The following is a 20539-nucleotide window of genomic DNA, read 5'->3' as shown; positions in this document are numbered from 1 at the left end:
AGCAGCAGCAGCAGCAGCAGCAGCAGCAGCAGCAGCAGCGTCGGGCGGAGTGAGAAGTCTGGAAGGTGTTCTGGAGCTTTAAGGTCCCGAGCCCGCGGCGCCTTCCGGGAGCCGTAGCCCCAGGCCCCGCCCTTCGGCCCGCGCTCTCTGCACTGCGCATGTCAGCTTTGCGTTCCCCTCCCCCCGGTCAGCAACGGGCCGAGAAGCGGCGGCGGTGGCGGCGGCGGCGAAGAAGGGGGCGGAGAGGAAGGAGCGCGGCGGACGCGGCCTGGACCGCGCGTACTCTGGCGGTAGGGTTCTCTCCGCGTCGGCGGTAGTGTCAGCTGCCGCTGCAGCCACAGCAGCAGGTCTGTGCGAGGTGGGTCTGAGTCGGGGTCGCTACCCCTTGGGGCGACTTGAGGCAACTGCGGGGCCTAGTGAAGGCCAGGGAACCGCGGCCTCGTTTAACAAAGAGTCTGTGAAGCTTCGGGGCAGCAGAGGCCCAGGGGGCCTGGAGGGGTGGGAGTGCGAGGCGGAGGCCTCCAGAGGTCCTTCCCGACCTCGTCGCTTCCACAGCTCCCGCTTCTCCCGTAACTCTCATTGTGGCCCAGTTGGCGGCTTTCCGGAGGCGGCGCCCGCCCGCCCTACTGAAAAAGGGATTTGCTGGGTGCGGGGCTCCTGGTAGGGATAGCCACAAAGAGGGTTCTGACCAAAGTCGGCAGCAGTTGGCGGATGCCAGCCTCCGAATCGGGGGGACGCGATGGGTAAAAGTTGCCCAATCGGAAGCCAGTAAAAATATAGTCAGTGATCTTCGTGCAGCCTTGAGTACATCCCTCTTGTCGCACAAAGTTTTTTGTGGCCTATTTAAGAGCCTATCTGATGCAAGTAAATAATTTATGTGGAGTTGCAAGCACACGCACCAATAGCATAAGAAGGAACTATCGTGCTAGTTGAGAGTTTTGGGGAATCAGCTTTCCTTATCACCCTAGTGAAGCATTCCCCTTTGCTCCTCACTCCTTGAGGCGGTCGTTCAATTTCCTTAGGTTGTGTATTGTGTTTTGTAAATGATGTTTTTATGTCTATTCTCCATATGCATGCCCTCGAGCTCCCAGAGGGCAGAAGTTATGTCTTAATTCACTCTATTTCCAGAGCCAAGCCCAATTCTGGCACATAGGAGGTGAGCAATATGTAGTTCATACAGAAATTAGATTTTTAGCGGCGGGAAAAAAAAAAAGCATGTTGCATTTTCCTTTACCTAGAAGGGACATTATATGGTTTGATCTGCAGTGCATTCAAAGAATATTTTTATTGATGTCTGCTGTGTGCCTTTTAGGTAGCACTGTTCTGTCTGTGACCCCTGCCCTCCTGAGACTTACTTTCTAGTGGGGGAAGGAGAGATAAAACATAAATACAGAGGTTATACTGTATGTTAGAAGATGATTACTGACTTAGGTTTAAAAAAAAAAAAAAAGCTTAGAGGGATGGGGAGGTGTACTGCATTTTGAAGTAGGGTGGGCAGGGAGTATTTACAGACCAGCTGATATTTAAGCAGAGTAGAAGGAGATGAAGGAGTGAGCCTAGCAAGTATTAGGGTGAAGGAACTTTCCAGGCAGAGGGAAAAGCAAGTGTAAAGACCTTGAAGAGGACAATGCTGTTTTTTTTTTTTTTAAAAGAGGAATAATTAGAAGACCAGTGTGCTTTGGAGCTTTGTGAGCAAAGGAGGAGTAGTAGGAGATAAGGTCAGGAAGACCTGGGGGAGGCAGCACCAAAACAACCAAGGAACTTTTAGTTAGGCCATTATGAGGATTTCACATTATCTCTGGAATCATCTGAGGCTTTTGAGCAGAGGAATGGTAAGATCTGACTTAACGTAATTTAGTGTAATTCATGAAGGAATGCATTTCTTTTTATTTTAGTTTTACCAAATTCATATTTATGTAGTCCTCTTTCTCTAAGCTAAGAGAGGAAAGAGACACTTCCAAAATAGGCGTAACCAAAACTTACTTGAATTTGGCCTTAGAAGAAAATGAAGACATTCCTGGGTTTTGTACAGATTCTCATTAAAGAACTACCCAGTTTATAGTGTGTGAGCTGTTCTAAAGGCAGATTATTAGATAGAGTAGATGCTAATCAACTTTCACTAGAACTTTCTCCTTTTCCAGAAACGTAAGTTTTAAAGTAACATGGTTTTATAATCTGTTGTTTGGTAGTGCACTATTTTTAAAGGCATTAAGATCATATCTTATTTTCCACCTTTGCCCAAAACATAAACTCTAGACCAATTTTCATCCTGATATTCTACGCTTATTCTACCTTTGCTATTCTTCCTAGCTTTCTTCCTTAGAATGTCTTCTTCCTTCGTACTCCTCTAGTCAGCTTGCATCTTCTCTGCCTAGCCGGGTACCAGCTCTCTTATGAAGCCATCCCCACTTGTCAGCTCTTTGTGGTCTGAAGTGTCATGGGGCACTTATGTATGGGATTCCTGAGTTGAAAGAGATCAGAGTAAAGCTTGACATTCTCCATTTATCAGTGGAGAAATTGATTTCTGGAGAGATAATGATAAATATGGCAGCTGGTACATATTGTGCACTTACTATATACCAGCCTTTGCTCTAAGTGTAATTTTGTGTATGAACTCAATATTTTACACCAGCCCTGTTAAGTAGGTGATATTCTCACTATCTTACAGGCCCAGAAAAGCCAAATAACTTCCTTGAGGTTCACATCAAGTTAGTGCCAAAGCTAGAGTTTGAACATAGCCTGGCTCTATAGTCTGTGCTACTTTACTATGCTGTTACGATTTTCTACTAAACCATAGATAGCGTTTTAGAACCATAACATTTAGAACCATTCCAAGTGGGACTTTATGTTATTTGTGATTTTTCTCCTTGGCCATGTTATAAATTTTGGGATTCTTGCATATTGAATAAACATGCATAAAGAGTACATACTGTGGAAAACAAGAGAGAAAAAATGAGTGCTTCTTCACCTGTGAAACCTATAACTTAGAGTTGGAGAGAGAAAATTAGAATACAAATAGTTATGATTAAATGTTGGGTGTTTTAAGACTGGAAAGGGAGTTTGAGGAGTGAGCTGCCACTTCTCTTGGGAAGTCTTTTTTTTTTTTTTTTTTTTTTAAGATTTTATTTATTTATTCATGAGAGATGCACAGAGAGAGGCAGAGACATAGACAGAGGGAGAAGCAGGCTCCACGTGGGGAGCCCAACGTGAGACTCAATCCTGGGACTCCAGGATCACGTCCTGGGCCAAAGGCAGGCGCTAAACCGCTCTGCCACCCTAGGATCCCCAGGAAGTCATATTCATATCATAGTTCTAGGAGTTGGACTTCGAAGGATAGGACTTTGGTAGATAGGATTAGAGAGATTTGGTGGGGAATGAATCCAGGTTAAGGGAAGAGCAAGAACCAAAGTGCTTGTTTTTCTTGGAACACCAGTGCATGTGGGGAAACCATGCGAGTTATGAATGTGAATTGTGTAGTTTGTTGCCACCATGGAGAGTGTCATTCCATCTTGACTAACCGGAGAACTATTTAATTAAAGGGAATGACAGAATGAGAAATATGGGGCAGCAAAGTCTGTGGCCAGGATCTGAAAGAACCTGGAAGAAGGTTTTTCTGAGTACCTGAATGCTCATCGCCCTTGGGTGTGGCTTTCCCTAGTTCCACAATATTAAACCAAAGGAGGTAGAAATTCATTTCCTCTTTTGCTACTTGTTTCTGGCTCACCATTATTTTATACTTTACCACATACTCACTTTTCATAGATGATGGAATATTTATTGGTTGTAGATGCAGCCTGAAGTTGTACATCATCATGAGTTTTCCCATAAAACACATTTTCAGGGGTGCCTGGGTGGCTCAGTCATTTAAGCATCTGCCTTCTGCTCACATCATGATCTCAGGGGTCTTGGAATCAGGGAATCTGCTCCTTCCCACTGTGAGCCCAACACGTGCTCTCCTCTATCTCTCTGAAATGAATCAATAACATCTTAAAAGGGAGGGGGAGCATTCTTAGAACAGCAGAGTTGAAGGGATACAGGGTTACTTGTCTAATGTCAAACAAATATTAGTCACTTCAGAGAGGCCTTACCTGATTTCTTTCTGTTAATAGCTTACTTTTTCTTACTTGCCTTTATCTGTTTTGTTTTGTTTTTTTTTAATTTTTATTTATTTATGATAGTCACAGAGAGAGAGAGAGAGAGAGAGAGAGAGGCAGAGACACAGGCAGAGGGAGAAGCAGGCTCCATGCACCGGGAGCCCGATGTGGGACTCGATCCCGGGTCTCCAGGATCGCGCCCTGGGCCAAAGGCAGGCGCCAAACCGCTGCGCCACCCAGGGATCCCTGTTTTGTTTTGTTTTGATAGCACTTTTACTACCTGAAATTATGATTTGTTTTATCTTTCTACTGGACCAGAGTGAACTCCGTGAGAGCTGCGGTGTGTCAGATTGCATAACTATATCCAAAGCACCTAGAACAGTGCTTGGCAAAATAGGCAGGCACTCAATACATTTTTGAATTATTGGTTACTCTGGTAATGGTCTAGTGGCTGGATAACAGGAACTTTACAGGAAACTATTGCTATCAGAGAGATGGAAGTGGGAAGGAGAGGTGTCCTTCATAGTATTGACACATAACAAAGTAGTTAGTGGTCAATATAGAACAATGTTAGTTATTACTAAGACCAGACTTAGGTTATTCTCTTTAAAGGAGATGCTCATGAAATTTTGTTTATGCTTCTATTACACAGCTAATTCTTTTCAAATTAAAAATTTTTTAATTCAGTGTTTTGTAAAGAAAAAATGTCGGATTTTCACAAATATATTTGCATCTCAGAGATTGAAGTCTAAACTGCATCATTCCTTCTTCATAAACTGGATAAAATAGCAACCTAAACACGTGCAAATGGAATTCTAATTCTTTTATTTTGTTGTTTTTAAAATACACATTAAAAATCTTAGCCCTTTTAAGTACATAGTTAAGTGGCATTGATTATGTCTACATTGTTGTCCTCCCATCATCCCTATAGTATTTGCAGAACTCTTTATCTTGTAAAACTGAAGCTCTGTATTGTTATTAAACAGTAACTCTCCATTCCTCCACACCCCCAGGCCTTGGCCACCCATTCTACTTTCAGCTCTTCACTGTTCTACTTCGTGTAAGTGGAATCATACTCTATTTGTCCTTTTTATTTTTATTTTTTATTTTTTTTTTAAGATTTATATGTTTGTGAGAGAATGCATACACACACAAACAGGGAGAAGCAGACTCCCCACTAAGCAGGAACACACCAATGTGGGGCTCCATCCCAGGGTCCTGGGATCGTGTGACCTGAGCCAAAGGTAGATGCTTAACTGGCTGAGTCACCCGGACACCTCTCTTGTTTGTCCTTTTTGATTGACATATTTCCTTAATGTGATGCCTTCAAGTTTCATTCGTGTAGCACATACCAGAATTTCATTCCTTTTTAAGGCTGAATGAATGATGTTGATACATGTATGAATGTGTGTGTGTGTTTGTATATCATATTTAGTTTATTTGCTCATCCATCAATGGACTCTTAGGTGGCTTCCATCTTTTGGCAATTGTGAATAGTACTGCTGAGATCGTGGGTTGTATATCCCCGGTTTCAATTTTTCGGGGTATATACCCAGATGTGGAATTGCTGGATCATATGGTAGTTCTGTAATTTATTTTTTGAAGAACCACCATACTGTTTTCCACAGTAGCTGAACCATTGTATGTTCCCATGAGCATTATACAGGGTTCCAGATTCTCCACATCCTTGCAACACTTACTTTCTGTTGTGTTTTTTGTTTTGTTTTGGGTTTTTTTTTTAGGAGTCATCCTAGTGAGTGAGGAGATGTGGTTTTCAATTGTATTTCCCTAATGATTAGTGCTATTGAGCATCTTTTCATATGCTTATTGGCCATTTATATATCTTTGGAGAATGTCTATTAAGGTAGTTTGCTTGGGGCACCTGGGTTGCTCAGTGGTTGAGCATCTGCCTTGGGCCCAGGGCGTGATCCCGGGGTCCTGGAATCCTGGGGTCCTGGAATCGAGTCCCACTTCGGGCTCCCTGCATGAAGCCTGCTTCTCCCTCTGCCTGTGTCTCTGCCTCCTCTCTGTGTGTCTCTCATGAATGAATAAATAAATTAAAAAAAAAATAAGGTAGTTTGCCTGTTTTTAAATTGGATTGTTTGAGGTTGTTTTTAAGGTCAGTGAACTTTACCTGAATGTGGAAGGCCTGCAGTGATATGACGTACACTGAAACTAGTGAGTGTTTTCACCTTTTCTTGTCAGTGTGAGAGGTGTTTATGGAGGCAGAGGTGAAGTTTCAGAGCTGTCTGATAAGGAGTTTGTCAGCTTGGTAGGAGAGTGTTCCAGGCATATTATTATTATCTAAGAGAAGGCTTAGAAGCGTGTGTGCATGTGTGTGTGTGTGTGTGTGTGTGTGTGTGTGTGTTAAGACTGAATAAAGGGAGCTTAGAGAAGACCCACAAATAGCAGGAATGTAGTTAATTCTTTCATATTCTAAGTTTATTTCTTGATTAACTGTTTACTAGGTGTCTCCAAACAATATTTGCTTAAAGAATGCAAATAAATTTTAAGAGCCTAAATGGGGGGGGGGGGGAGGGAGTCGTCCTTTTTTTTTTTTAACATATAACCATAGAGATTAATTAGGTTGATGTTATATCAGCTGTAATCCCTCAAACCTTATGATGGTTAAGGATCTGTAGCCATACACCTATGTCATATAGCCTACATAGTCTAATAGAAAGGATTATTGTCAAGAGTAAGGAATTAATTGGTACATTGGAAGGCTGGATCATAAGGTTTGTAATAGTGGAAAATAATGGGTTTCACAAATACTGGGGTGAATTTTGGAGAGCCTGAATGCATGATATTTACTCATCCAACAAAAAATTTTTGAGTACTACACACCCGTTAGGCTCTAAGGATACAGTGCTGGACAGAACAAGCAAAGTCCCTGCCTTCATGGAGGTAACATTCTAGTCAGTGCAGTATTGGCCTTACTTAAGAAGCAGTAAATTAGGGAAAATGGGCATTGTGTTCTAGATTAATTAGTGAAAGGCTTGGACTGAGGTGTTCAATCTTTTGGTTGACCCACATCTCAGAATTTAAAAACAAAACAAAACAAACAAAGAGATGATACTGCACAGTTTGCATCCTGTGTCTTAAAGCCGTTAAGTGACTCTTACCCGCTTAAAATCACACTACCTGCCTATTTGTAGCAGAAGTCAGATTTCTTTTTTTTTTTTAAAGAGTTTATTTTTTTATTCATGAGAGACACTGAGAAAGAGAGAGGCACAGACACAGACAGAGGGAGAAGCAGGCTCCATGCAGGGAGCCTGACGTGGGACTCGATTCGGGTCTCCAGGATCATACCCTGGGCTGAAGGCGGCGCTAAACCACTGAGCCACCTGGGCTGCCCAGAAGTCAGATTTTTAACACTAAATATATGATGTGTTGCTTTTGTAATTTAACCCTTTGATTTCAATAGGACTGATGTGTGTCTGTGCCCATCTTTTTCTCCTATCCGATATCTTGTGTCTTCAGGTCTCCTCCTCAGGAGCGCATTCTTAGGATTTTCCTGTCTTCTTACATCTTTAGTTTTTTTTTTGTTTTGTTTTTGTTTTTTAATTTTTATTTATTTATGATAGTCACACAGAGAGAGAGAGAGAGAGAGGCAGAGACATAGGCAGAGGGAGAAGCAGGCTCCGTGCACCGGGAGCCCGACATGGGATTCGATCCCGGGTCTCCAGGATCGCGCCCTGGGCCAAAGGCAGGGGCTAAACCGCTGCGCCACCCAGGGTTCCCGCATCTTTAGTTTTTATATCTCTGTTGGCTTTTCCCCTTTAGCATACAAACATGCTTATGTTTCTTTCTTAACAAACAAAAACCCTTCTAGTTAGCACTTCACTCTTTCCTTCTTATATAAAGCTTAGGAAGTAATCTGTACCCCTCTTGACCTAGTCTTAACTGTCTACCACTTACCAGTCACTCCTCAACCCTGCCCTTGCTGTTCCATTGAAACCCTTGCCCTGTTGACTCCTGGTTGTATATCCAACAGAGGCCTTTTATGTTCTGTTCTTCTGGCTTCTCTTTAGTTTTTAACATTGGACTTTACTTTCCACGTGTAAAACATCTCTCACCTGTGCCACTATTCTCCATGTCCTCTCTCCTTCCTCTCCTCAGGTTGCCATGTGAACTTCTCTTCCCCTGCGGGTTCCTAACTATTGACCCAACATTTGTCTGCCCCTTTTCTCACTCTCTGCTAGCTTATCTAGCCCAGTAACTTCAAATGCAAATGTGTTACATCAAATCATAACTCCATCACAGACTGTTCCTGCACTTACAGACCCAACTTGGCACTTTACTTAGCTCTTCATTCCATGTTCTAACCTGTTCATCTGCACCCTGCCTGTCTTTCTGAACATGTGTCCTACAACTTTCCTAGATGTCCTACTGAACTCTAGCTCCACTCTAGCTGCACTATTTGCAGTTCTCTGTGGTGGTACTTATAGTTTCCTCAGTCTTAAATGACCTCCCCTCACACTTCTACCTTGTTTCAGATTTTTAAATCAAACACCAGTGTTGTCTCCAGAAAAACTGTCTTCTCCCTCACTCATCCTGGGTTGGGTACCCCTTTCCTGAGCCACCAATGAATGCATTTCGTGCAGGACCTCTGCTACAGCATATCACGTTGGTTTTTTTCAGTTGGTTAAAACCATACCATGAACCCCATTAGAATGAGACTGTGTTTTTCATATATAAATGCCCAGCACCTAATACACTTTCTGACATTAAACAAGCTTTCAGCAAATGATTGAAAGTTTTCCTGCTAGGAGATTGTTCATGTGATTCTTAAGATCTACCCAAACCTAAAGGGTGTTTTTCCCTTTTCCCTCGCTCCTTTGACTACCTTCTGATTTCTATGGCGCATTTATTTTATATACACTAGGAAAAAAATGAGGTTAAAATTCAGATCCACCATTTTTGTTGTTTAGGAATAGCGCTTGTAAAGCCAGGTTCACATGTTGGTTAAATAATATTATCAAATGCTAAAATTTTTGTGCTTGTAAACATTCTTCCTAAATCTCATCTCATTAGAATCATGTGGATTCTCCTTAAGGGATTTTTGAAGAGATGGTCTAAATTAAATTCAAGCAAAGTAGTACTTATTAAGTACTTACTTCAGTCACATGTAACTTGTATGGAAGGTCCATAATAACAGTTCAAACAAAATTTATAAGGTATGTATGGGGAGAGGCATAGAACCAGAAAAGTAGAGCATGTTGTTCGTGGTCTTTTCAACAATGTCATAGTAGAAGCAGCTTTAGAAACTCTTTCCCATATTGGCTTCAGAGTCCATTATAAAGATCTTAATTTTTCTTATTAATGATAAACCTTAATACAAGGAAGAAAGTAAAAATGAAATAGCTGCTATTAACATTTTGGTAAACAGCCCTCCAGCTTTCTCTATATATGTAACCATGCTTTTATATTGAATTATGATAAATAAGTTAATCATACTACCCACCTTATTTTACTCTGTGTGTATTGGACACTTTTCCTAATTTTAAATAGTAGTTAAAAATTTATATTGCTTTTGGTTAAGCAATCGGATTTTGAAAATTAATCCTAAAGAAATAATTACAGGTATGCATGATGATACAGCTATGTGGTATGTTTCACAACATTATAAAACAGTAGCGGAGAGGGGTGGCTGAGTGGCTTAGTCAATTGAGCGCCTGACTCTTGATTTCTGCTCAGGTCATGATCTCAGGGTCCCCCATGTTAGGCTCTGGGTTCAGTGTGGAGTTCTGCTTGAGATTTTCTCTCCCTCTGCCCCTTCCCCCACTCTCTCTAGTGCTCTAGAATTAAAAAGAAAAAAAAAAAAAACAGTAAGGACACCTGGGTGGCTCAGTGGTTGAGTGTCTGCCTTCCGCTCAGGGAGTGATCCTGGAGTCCCGGGATCAAGTCCCACATCAGGCTCCCTGCATGGGGCCTGTTTCTCTCTCTGCCTATGTCTCTGCCTCTCTCTGTGTCTCTCATGAATAAATAAAATCTTAAAAAAAAAAAAAAACAGTAGTGGAGAAATGTATTCATTGACATTGAAAGATATTCATAGTGTGTATCATTAAATGAAGAAATAGATAACTAGGGGATCCCTGGGTGGCTCAGCAGTTTAGCGCCTGCCTTTGGCTCAGGGCGTGATCCTGGAGACCTGGGATCGAGTCCTGCGTTGGGCTCCCTGCGTGGAGCCTGCTTCTCCCTCTGCTTCTCTCTCCCTCTGTGTATCTCATGAATGAATAAATAAAATCTTTAAAAAGAAATAGATAACTAAAACAAAAAATATTGTGTGTGTATGTATATACATAGTGTAGGAAAATAGCGAAAGATATCAAAATTATATATAGGAGAGGAATTTCAAATAGTTTTAAATCTTTTTCCTTTTTGCTCTCTTATCTTTCTCCTTTCCTATAAAACTTAGGTAGCTTGTATCATCATTAAAAAAAGGTTTTTTGGAGCCAAGACTACTAAGATAATATAGTATTGTTTTTAAACTGATTTGATCAATGTTCAGGAAATTTCTTTGTAATTCTTAACCATAAGCTGAGTACTTCAGGCAACGGTGAATCCTTTTTTCTTCCTGGCTTGTGTTCTAGTGGGCATTGCCCAGTAAATGCATGGTTCCTGGGTACCCTTCAGAGATAATTACATAGATACTTTCTACAAATAACTGATTTTTCAAGTTTTGATTCTTTCATTCTTCCAAATATCATTACCAAAGGATAATCTTTCATTTTGGCTGTTTCGCTGGTAGCACCTCGGTCTCTGACAGCAAACACCACATTATATTGTTATTGTGAGTTGTTTCTGTTTTTTTGTTTTTTGAGGATTTTTTTTTTTGTCATCTATTTTCTTGGTAAACTATAATATAAACTTCTTGAGGATAAATATTAAGAGATTAAGTCTTTTCATCTTGGTATTTTTTAGTTGTCTAATAACAAGCCAGCACATATCAGATCCTGAAAATATTTGTTGTCTTGTGAGTATTTTTGGCAGCTTGAAGATGTTAAATTGGTGGTCAAATCCTTTTGAAGGAGGCAATATTAAAATACTACGCTCCTGTTTAGATTATGATCCAAAAAATAAATAACACTTTCTTTAGTGTTTTTAGAAAATGTGATTTTTTTGGGGAGGATTGGCATATCACAAAGCTGAAGTACAAAGTTAAGTAGCTTTTGGTTTTTCGTTTTTAAGGGTTTTATTTTTAAGATTTATTTATTTATTTTAGAGAGCGAGTACATGTGAGCATGGGGAGGGCAGAGGAAGAAGGAGAGAAAAATCCTCAAGCATACTACACTGAGTGCAGAAGCCCAAAGCAGGCTCAATCCCAGGACCTTGAGATTTTGCATGACCTGAAGTGAAACCAAGAATCAGGTGCTCGACCTACTAAGGTGCCCCCAAAGTTAAATAGTTTTAATTGACAGGAAAATATTTAAAATGAAGTGTAGGTAGAAGTTGGAAGAGACATAAAAATCAGTAGGCTATTTATAAAGTTAAATTTATTATTAGTGTATTTTGTTCCTAACAGATCATTGACATCATGAACTGGAATAAAGGTGGCCCTGGCACCAAGAGGGGATTTGGCTTTGGAGGTTTTGCCATTAGTGCTGGAAAGAAGGAGGAACCCAAGCTCCCACAACAGTCCCACAGTGCCTTTGGGGCAACCAGCTCTTCGTCCGGTTTTGGAAAGTCAGCTCCACCACAGCTCCCTTCTTTCTACAAAATTGGATCTAAACGGGCCAACTTTGATGAAGAAAATGCGTAAGTCGTAATCTTGGTAGTTTAGCAAAGGTTGGGCTTTGAGATAGTCATGGTCTCAACAATAATTGAGGTAAAGAAACCATTTGTTTCCCAAATAATAATGACTTCTTTAATGGCTTATCTCACTGAATTGCATTGTTCCTAATAAGTTAAATTGTTGAGTTTACTTATTTGTAAGGAGCATAATGCTTGTGTGCTTACTTACATCTTTCTTGTTCCATAAAGACTTGAGGCTGTTGAAACCTAAACATGGCTGAAGAGTTTTAAATAATTCATGTGGGTTTTGATGGCCTTTCTGGAAGTCTTTTATTAACCCCATGTAGCTGTTTTGTGACTCAGGCAGTTGTCAAACTGGTAGAGACACTATTTGTCTCAACACCCAAGTTTTAAAACTATTATGTTGTCAAATCTTACGTGTGAGAAAAATCTACTCAGATTTTTGCCCAGAGTTCTCAGGAAGCCTGTTTACCAATTACCTTTTTAAACTTGATTTTCTGATAAGAGTTGTTATAGAAAGCTAGGGTTTGAGGTTTGAGCTCTTAATTCCAATAGATGGTAATGTCTTTCTTTGCTGAGTATGAAGAAATCTCTTCTATTTCCAACTTGGTTGTGACAAATTGAGTTGGGTTGTTGTAAAGAACTCAAGATGGGGCACACAGTGGCATTTTTAAAGGCTTGTGTGTTGCAGGGATTAAATACAGAGGTAGATGTTTAAGGTTTGGCAAGGTCAAGGATCATTACCAATTCAGGGATACTTTTTCATTAGTTAAATGAAACCTATATAAATGAGTATGTATGTGTATGTAGCATCTAAAAGTTGTTAGAGCTTTTAAAATAATTCCTGTGAAGACCTAAAATGTTTTAAAATTTTAAGCTGTGGTTGTTACTTATTTAATATTTAGTTGTATTACTATTTTATTTAATTTTGATGTAAGGTCTAAACAGTTTTTTGTTTTGTTTTAGTTTATAAAGAGCTATACAGAATGATACTTTTTCCAGACTTTGAGGTTGTCTTTTCTGAATACTTGAGTACGGAGAATGATTTTAGATAGAGCATTTATTGTAATTCTTTTCTGTCAGTTCTCAGCAAGTAGCCCAGAACTTCTGAAGAAAGCTTCTAGCCTTCTGAATATATTGCTTAAATTTGTTTAAGGATTATAAAGAAAAAACTAGATTTTTACTATTTGTACATATATACAAAAGTAATTTTTCCATAGCATATACTCTTTAATGTTTATTATATCTGTTCAACAGTGATATACTAAATTTTTACTGAAAACTCATCCCTTTTAATAGAACTGGAAATATGATTTGAATAAACAGTATTGAAATGAGAGAATCTACTGTGCCTGTTTTTTTTTTTTCAATATTAGAATATTACATGTATTAAACAATAATAGGTCATTTGTCAAAGCCTGGAGATCTCTAATTTAACATGTTTAGTTCAGATCCCTTAATAGTAATGTATATATACCATAATAAAAATTTCTGTTAAATGAAGGATTCACTGACCCCAATTAAACATTCACTTTACCAGTCACACGTCTTAATTTTCAAAGACGTGTGTGTGTGTGTATGTGAATATATATATTGTGTATATATATATATATACATGTTTTAATTTCTAGCTATTTTGAAGATGAGGAAGAAGACTCTAGCAATGTTGATTTGCCTTATATTCCTGCTGAAAACTCACCTACCCGCCAACAGTTCCATTCCAAGCCAGCAGATTCTGATAGCGATGACGATCCCTTGGAGGCATTCATGGCTGAAGTGGAGGCAAGTATTAAGGCTGTTTTGTTAAATTTCAGCAATTAGAAATAGATCAAATTAACCTAGCTTCGGTCATTCAGAATTTGTTTCTTGGCCCTCTTTTGGAGAGTTTTGCTCTCATACTCTACAGTTTCTTAGATCTACATCCACACACCGTATGGCATTTTCAGAGCTGATCAATGCCTAGAAGTTTGAACTCTGTCCCTTGAACAAGGGTGGCTCCAGATTTGTGTGTGTGTGTTGTTTTAGTATTTCTTTGTCTAAAATAGAATAAGTATTATCTCTTTCATTCTAGCTTTAAAGGCAAGTAAACTTCTAAGAAACCTGCTAAAATGATGCATTCTGTACTTTTAGTGTTTATTATTATCAACATTATCAGCATCCACGACCTGCCTGTAGAAATGGAAACTTGCAACCATTTTGTTCTTAAAACTCTTCTTGCTAGGTTTTTGCGATTTTGCGTTTTGTCCTTTCCCCCCATCTCTCTGACTTTTGTATTTATTTACCTTTTACTATGAAAAATTTCAGTCAAACACACATGGAGAATAATAAAATGGCTCCCACGTACTCTTCACCTTGCTTTATCAATTAACAATTTTTGCCTAATCTTGTGTTTTCTGGCCTTTCTTCCTTCTCTTAAATTATTTTTAAGTAAATCTCAGGCATATCATTTCATCCATTAGTATGTCTGTATCTCTATAAGGTAATATTTAGAAAACATAACTACCGTATCATTGTACCAAAAAAATTCATTACATATCTCTCTGGACTGTTTCTCTTACTCCTATGATCCTCTTCCAATTTCTCAGGTTGATTCTTACAGTTCTCTATATTGATTTGCTATTTTCACTCTATACATTCTTAACCACCGCATCCATTTCTGAAACTTCTATGTGAATAAACTCATGCATTTAGTCCAACAACCTCTCTTTGGTTTCAGCTCTTCTTTTTTTTTTTTTTTTTTTTCAGCTCTTCTTTTCTAATTCACATTGGCCATTTTTACATGGACAGTGTATCACTGGCATCTTTTCTTCTTCAACTAGGTCTGTTTTTGTCTGACATAGTCCTCTTAATGCCAGATGATCAAACATGTTCATGACTTACTTCATTTAGTCTTAGGATAACAATGGGGGATTGGGAGGAAAAAAATACATGGAAATACAATTTTTTAACTAATAAGAAAACTGAACCCTATGGGAATTCAAATCTCTTGCATCAAATCCCATTGGTACCATGTGTCACAGCTGGGACCCTGATTCTTCTGTCATGGTAGTCCTGAGAACCTAGCTCTTTGTAGTACATCAGGCTACATTTCCTCTTATTTTGCAAGCTCTGCCAGTCTTTTTTTTTTTTTTAAGATTTTAATTATTTGAGAGAGAGAGAGCACAGAGGGTAAGTGAGAGAAGCATACTTCCTGCTGAGCAGAGAGCCCAACACGGGACTCCATCCCAGGACACCGAGATCATGACCTGAGCTAAAGGCAGATGCTTAACTGACTGACCCACCCAGGCACCCTAGTCAATCTTTATAGCATTTTTTTGCATCTGTTTCTTCGTTTCTGTTTCCGCTATAGTCAGCCTGCTTTACACTTAAATTAACTCTTGCCTAGTATAAATTTTCTCCCTGCCTTAGACTCTGTACTCTCCTATTTATGTGGTATACAGAAACAGTAATTAGGCTAAAGCATGTTGTTTATGTCATTCCTCTTGCTCAAAAACTGTCATTTTATTGCTTATGAAGTAAAGGCCTTCCAGATTTCTCAGTAACTTGTAACCTAAAGTCTTCAGCCACATCTCATCTCAAAGGAGGAAAAGAAAGAATCCAATATAGATGTTTTTGTTTGGCCCAAATACTGGTTTTTAAACATGTGAGCCAGAATTTTTAAGATGAGGTTTTGTCTAAAAGTTCAGAGTCTTGAAAAGTGGACACTTAGGCAAGACTAAGCATGTATTCTTAAAAGACGAAAACAGGTTTGTGCTTAGCAAATGGCTGGCTGCTTTAGGAGATAGGGCTTGGTTTTTCTAGTTCACCTTGGTTCATGAAGTCTGTTCCTCTCATTGAGGCTACCTGTTAGAACCATTTATCATCACTCATGTTTAGTTTTCTTACAGTGGAGAAATATTTTTCTGAGCTTAGGTGTCTTATAAAATACCAGAAAATAAAAGACTCAGGGCCACGTGATATAGGAAAAATTAAGCATTCCTTCTTATTAAAGTGCAAGCAAAGCACGTGTCTATATATCAAAAGAAAACAATTTTCTTCTCCTGGTTTACTTCCTTAATTGTCAGGTTGGCACCCATTACTCTGTTTCCCATCTATGATTTAGAATAACTCAGACTGTTTGCCTCTTAAAGCATATGCACTTTATAGGTAGCAAAGCGAGAATTCAGCTCCAAATCCCATATTCTTTCTGCTGTGTCATTCCATATCTGAGTTCTTGTAGCACTGTATTTTTGGGATAACACCAGGACTATTCAGAACTTTCATGTGCTTTGTGACGTGGTAGTGATTTAAGGATGTTAAGTGATTCTGCAAGTAAATGCAATAAATGTTTTGTCATGTTTGAAGTGTCTTATATATATCTTTTTTCCCTTCTTCTTGAGATATAGACATTTCCCAAAGGGCTGTTTCTCTTTATATCATGCAGTCCCTAGGGATGAATACGAAAAAAATCATTTCTTGATGTTCTCGGTTTAAATTCAGATTTAATTTTTAGTAATGCAACTTGGTGTCACCCTTTTTGAGTGGGAGTAGCTAAGAATGGCCCAGATTCTCCTGCTTGGCATTTCAAGTACTTGAAACTGTAGGAGGGTAAATCTTTTTGATACAGTGTTATTCTTCAGGGTGTTTTTTTTGATATAGTATCCAAAGGAGTTTTGCGGATTTTAGGACAGAGAGAATGGATATTGTCTGATCTTGGAGAGAGTGTTATTGCCACAATACTGTATTAATCCTGGATCTCAGGTATATTCTTTACTAAAAAAAAGTGTTTTTCTCTAGTGTTTGAACTCAAGATGAAGACCTATTTTTAGCTAGTGTTTCAAAAGAAGATTTATTTATGTAGGCTTAAAAAATAGGTGCTATGTTTCTGACCCATTCCTTGTTACACTGCTTATGTCATCTTTACTTTAGTTGTAGTCTTGAGTATATCATATATCTGGCTCAATTTCTTGAAAAGTAAGTTTGCTTATAATACTTGATTTTAAAATAACTCAGGAACATTGGATTAGGTAGAAGACCGGACCATGCCAGATTATAGTTAGTGACATTTTTTTTAAATAAAAGAAATTAGAAAGCTCATGTTGCTTTATAACAAGACCATGCAGGATATGTTTAACCTTGGAAAAATTACTTAATTCTTCTAACCGTGATTTTCACATGGATAAAACAAAGAGATTAATGATTTTTAACTTGCTATGTATAGCAATTACCTTTGGAAAATACATCCATTTAACTCCACCCCCAAGAATCTTGACTTAGTAGATTTTTTTTTTTTAATTTTTTATTTATGATAGTCACAGAGAGAGAGAGAGGGAGGCAGAGACATAGGCAGAGGGAGAAGCAGTCTCCATGCACCGGGAGCCCGATGTGGGATTCGATCCTGGGTCTCCAGGATCGCATCCTGGGCCAAAGGCAGGTGCTAAACCGCTGCACCACCCAGGGTTCCCTTGACTTAGTAGATTTAAAACAATGTTTTTCAACCTCAGGAGTTTTGACATTTGGGGTTTCATAAATGTGGGAGCTGTCCTGTGCATTGTAGGATGTTTAGCAGCATCTGTGGCTTTTACACACTAGATACTGGTATCAAGCCCCTCCTGCCCCTCCGAAGCAATCAGAAACATCTCCAGACATTGCCAAATGTCCACTGGGGACAATTTCACCCCTGGTTGAGAGCAGTCTCCAAAGTCAGATCCAGAAATTTGCAGGTGTTTTTTTTTTTTTTTTAACTAGCCCCGTTGATAGTTTGATGTTAATGGTCTTAAGCTATGCTTTGAGAAAGGCTAGTTTGCCAGAGTGTAAGACAGCCCTTTACAGCCATAATTAATTTTTTAAAAGTGACCAGTTAAAGCTTTTTTTTTTTTTTAATTTTCCATGTATGGCAAATATTGTAGCTAAAAATCATGCAATCCCCATATAGACAAGTTTTTAGAACATTTAGGCATTTCTCTTTGAAAAAATAAGTGTCAAAATACAATTTGATTACGTCAAGATACAATTGTCAAAATGCATACCTAAAGCTGTGATGGTAATTGTTCGAATCTAAGAATTCTTTATAAAGAAATTACCCTTTTAATGTGTTTAGTGGATATGATTCCATATGGCCTTTTGTTTTCATTAGGATCAGGCAGCTAGAGACATGAAGAGGCTTGAAGAAAAGGACAAGGAAAGAAAAAACGTAAAGTAAGTTGTTTTCTTCTCCCTCACAAAGGTTACACGAAAAATGCTAAAATATTACAAAGCTTATTCCCCCCAAGTTTATAGAGAAAAAATACACAAATGTCTTGACTTGAAGTTACCCTGTATCTTATAAGAGAGATGGCAAAAGTTGTTGCATTTGTAATACTTATAAAACCTTCTTTTTAGTAGAGTAGTATTTAGTATTTCATTATAAATAGTTTTTTAGTAGACAGAGGAATGAGTTACAGTGGGAGTTAAGAGAGCATAATTATTTAAATTTGGGCTCCTTGTTCTGAGTTTGTCCCATAATTAATGCAAAATAAGTTAATGACTATAGATTATGAGGAATAATGATGATTTATCATTAAAAAAGTATGCTATTAAAAAATATGTTATTGATAAATAATGTAACCTGGTTTATTTAAGGAGTGATACGCTTTAGCAGCTAATCAGAACTTGAAATACTTTATTTTCTGAGAAAGAGAAGAATTCTATTTCCCTTGCTGAATACACTCCTCTTAAGTCTTCGGTACCAGGCACAGTAGGCATGGTTGGACTTCTACTCTGCTTGTCAATCAGTGCCTCAGGCCCTCTCTAGGTTCCTGTGCCATAAGAAGGTTCAGCCCTCTCTTTGGCGTTTACTGTTGTATCCTCTTCCAGCTTTCCTGCACTGGGGATGTTGCTTGCCTTGAGAACAGCAAGTGCTCTAGATTAGGCAGAAAGTCTGTTTAGAAACAGATGGTTGTGGGAAGTAAACAACCATACTTTCTGTAGCTCCTGAGAGATGCTGCAAGTGGCGATGGCCCCCTTCTCCACATGAACTGCTTAGGAGTTTTAGTCCCAAATTTACAAGAGTTGAGGTAGTTTTCCTTTGTCCCCAAGGATTTTGGCTGAATCCAGTTACTCCAGGGCTAGAAACTCTGGGGGATGTCAAGAAAATTGTGACATTCTTTTTAGTATATACCAAAAGAGGGCTTTTTTTTTTTTTTTTCTTAATATAAAATGCCGTTTTCTTTTTAAAACATGTTTCACAGCCACATGGCATTTATCTTATGGGGTTGACAAGGTTAGGATCCTTGGGTATCTTCAAAGGTTTTACTCCTTATATCCTCGTTAGTAATTGATGTTTCTAGGGGAAACATCATCCCATTCAAAAGAGCAAAGTGCAGCTTAGAGTGAAGCCACACCTGTATGATGGATGGATAGTTTACAGTGTGCTTATTGCTGCTTTGTATTGTTAGTGTTGAGAGTTCCTGTGCTGTACGGAATTCAACACTAATCTGCTATAAGTATGGAGCTGGGTATGTGGAACATTTGCAGGGAAGTTTGTTTCTCCGCTTGTTTTTCCAGGGGTATTCGAGATGACATTGAAGAGGAAGATGACCAAGTGAGTTCCTATGCAGTATTTCTATCTTTTATTTTTACCCCACAAAGTCTATACTGGGGACAAGCTAGAGCTTGCCTTCACTGAAATGGCCATTCCTGACATTCAGCTGGGAATGTCATTTGACTTGCTCCTTTTCTACGTATATGACCAATTGGTAATAGAAAAATTCACATAGCTTTCCCCCATGTTGAAGATGGAACTTTTGATCAACTATGACATCAAAAACAAATATGAGCTCTATTCAGTTGATTTTTTTTTTTTTCAAATTAATGTTTATGCTGCTAAATCAAGAAGTAGTGTGGGATCTCCTGGTGGCCTCTAGCAACATCTAACCTCTACCTCTTTCTAAGGGTTCTGTTTGTGATTCTTGTATTTCAAGATGGAACCTTAATTTAATGATTGTCCTTTTAGTATTTTTTTCCCCATTGTTCAGTTGTGGGATGGTGAGAAGGGAACCAGAATGAGCAGTAGCCCTTTCCAGTTTGTGACCCATCTAATCAGTGTCAACTTCCAAACTTGGATTGGTAAATCCACAGCACGTGTTCACAGCTCTGGGCAGGGTAGGTAGACACCCCACCCCAGGAAGGCTGTGGGACAGACAGATATGTAAGTCTTCTTGTTAAAGAAGTTAAATCATTGTGTAGTACTAACTGCCTCATTCATCTCTTTGATTGTCCCTCTGAATACTGCTATTGTTAAAGGTATCATTGCTAGTAAAAATCTTGCCTTACTTGGTAGGTACTTAAACTCTGCAATCATCTGGTACACTGTGTACACTAATTACAGGAGCAGAAATGTTCTTAGTTGTATTTGGGTATGATTATGTTCTTGTGCTTTCCTGCAGGAAGCTTATTTTCGATACATGGCAGAGAACCCAACTGCTGGTGTGGTTCAGGAGGAAGAAGAAGATAATTTGGAATATGATAGTGATGGAAATCCAATTGCACCTTCCAAAAAAATCATTGATCCTCTTCCTCCAATTGATCATTCAGAGGTATGGTGTTTCTTGCTGAATTTGATTCTTATTTGAAAAGCTGATGATTCTCTTCAGCTTTAATATTTGGGTTTTCTCAATATCTGAGTTATCCTGATTCATACTCCTAATGTCATGAAAATATTTGTTCTT

General features: G+C 38.8%; 1 protein-coding gene across 4 annotated transcripts in view; it reads left to right on the top strand.

Annotated features, from left to right (window-relative positions):
• Positions 1 to 148: 148 nt before the first annotated feature.
• DDX42 (DEAD-box helicase 42) overlaps positions 149 to 20539 on the top strand; it is a 37144-nt gene continuing 16753 nt past the window's right edge. The window contains exons 1-6 of one of the 4 annotated variants that reach the window (XM_049114598.1): positions 149 to 290; positions 11623 to 11855; positions 13484 to 13634; positions 17968 to 18029; positions 19377 to 19413; positions 20258 to 20407. In XM_049114598.1, coding sequence (XP_048970555.1) covers positions 159 to 290; positions 11623 to 11855; positions 13484 to 13634; positions 17968 to 18029; positions 19377 to 19413; positions 20258 to 20407 — 765 coding nt within the window. In that variant the 5' untranslated portion in view covers positions 149 to 158. Of the gene's footprint in view, positions 359 to 11622; positions 11856 to 13483; positions 13635 to 17967; positions 18030 to 19376; positions 19414 to 20257; positions 20408 to 20539 lie in introns of those variants that run through there. The other 3 variants (XM_025436557.3, XM_025436558.3, XM_049114599.1) reach the window with 3 other exon arrangements.

Source organism: Canis lupus, chromosome 9 (assembly GCF_003254725.2).
Source record: "Canis lupus dingo isolate Sandy chromosome 9, ASM325472v2, whole genome shotgun sequence".
NCBI classification, from domain to species: Eukaryota; Metazoa; Chordata; class Mammalia; order Carnivora; family Canidae; genus Canis; species Canis lupus.
Note: the sequence above shows the minus strand (reverse complement) of the source record. Positions and strands in the feature narration are given on the sequence as shown.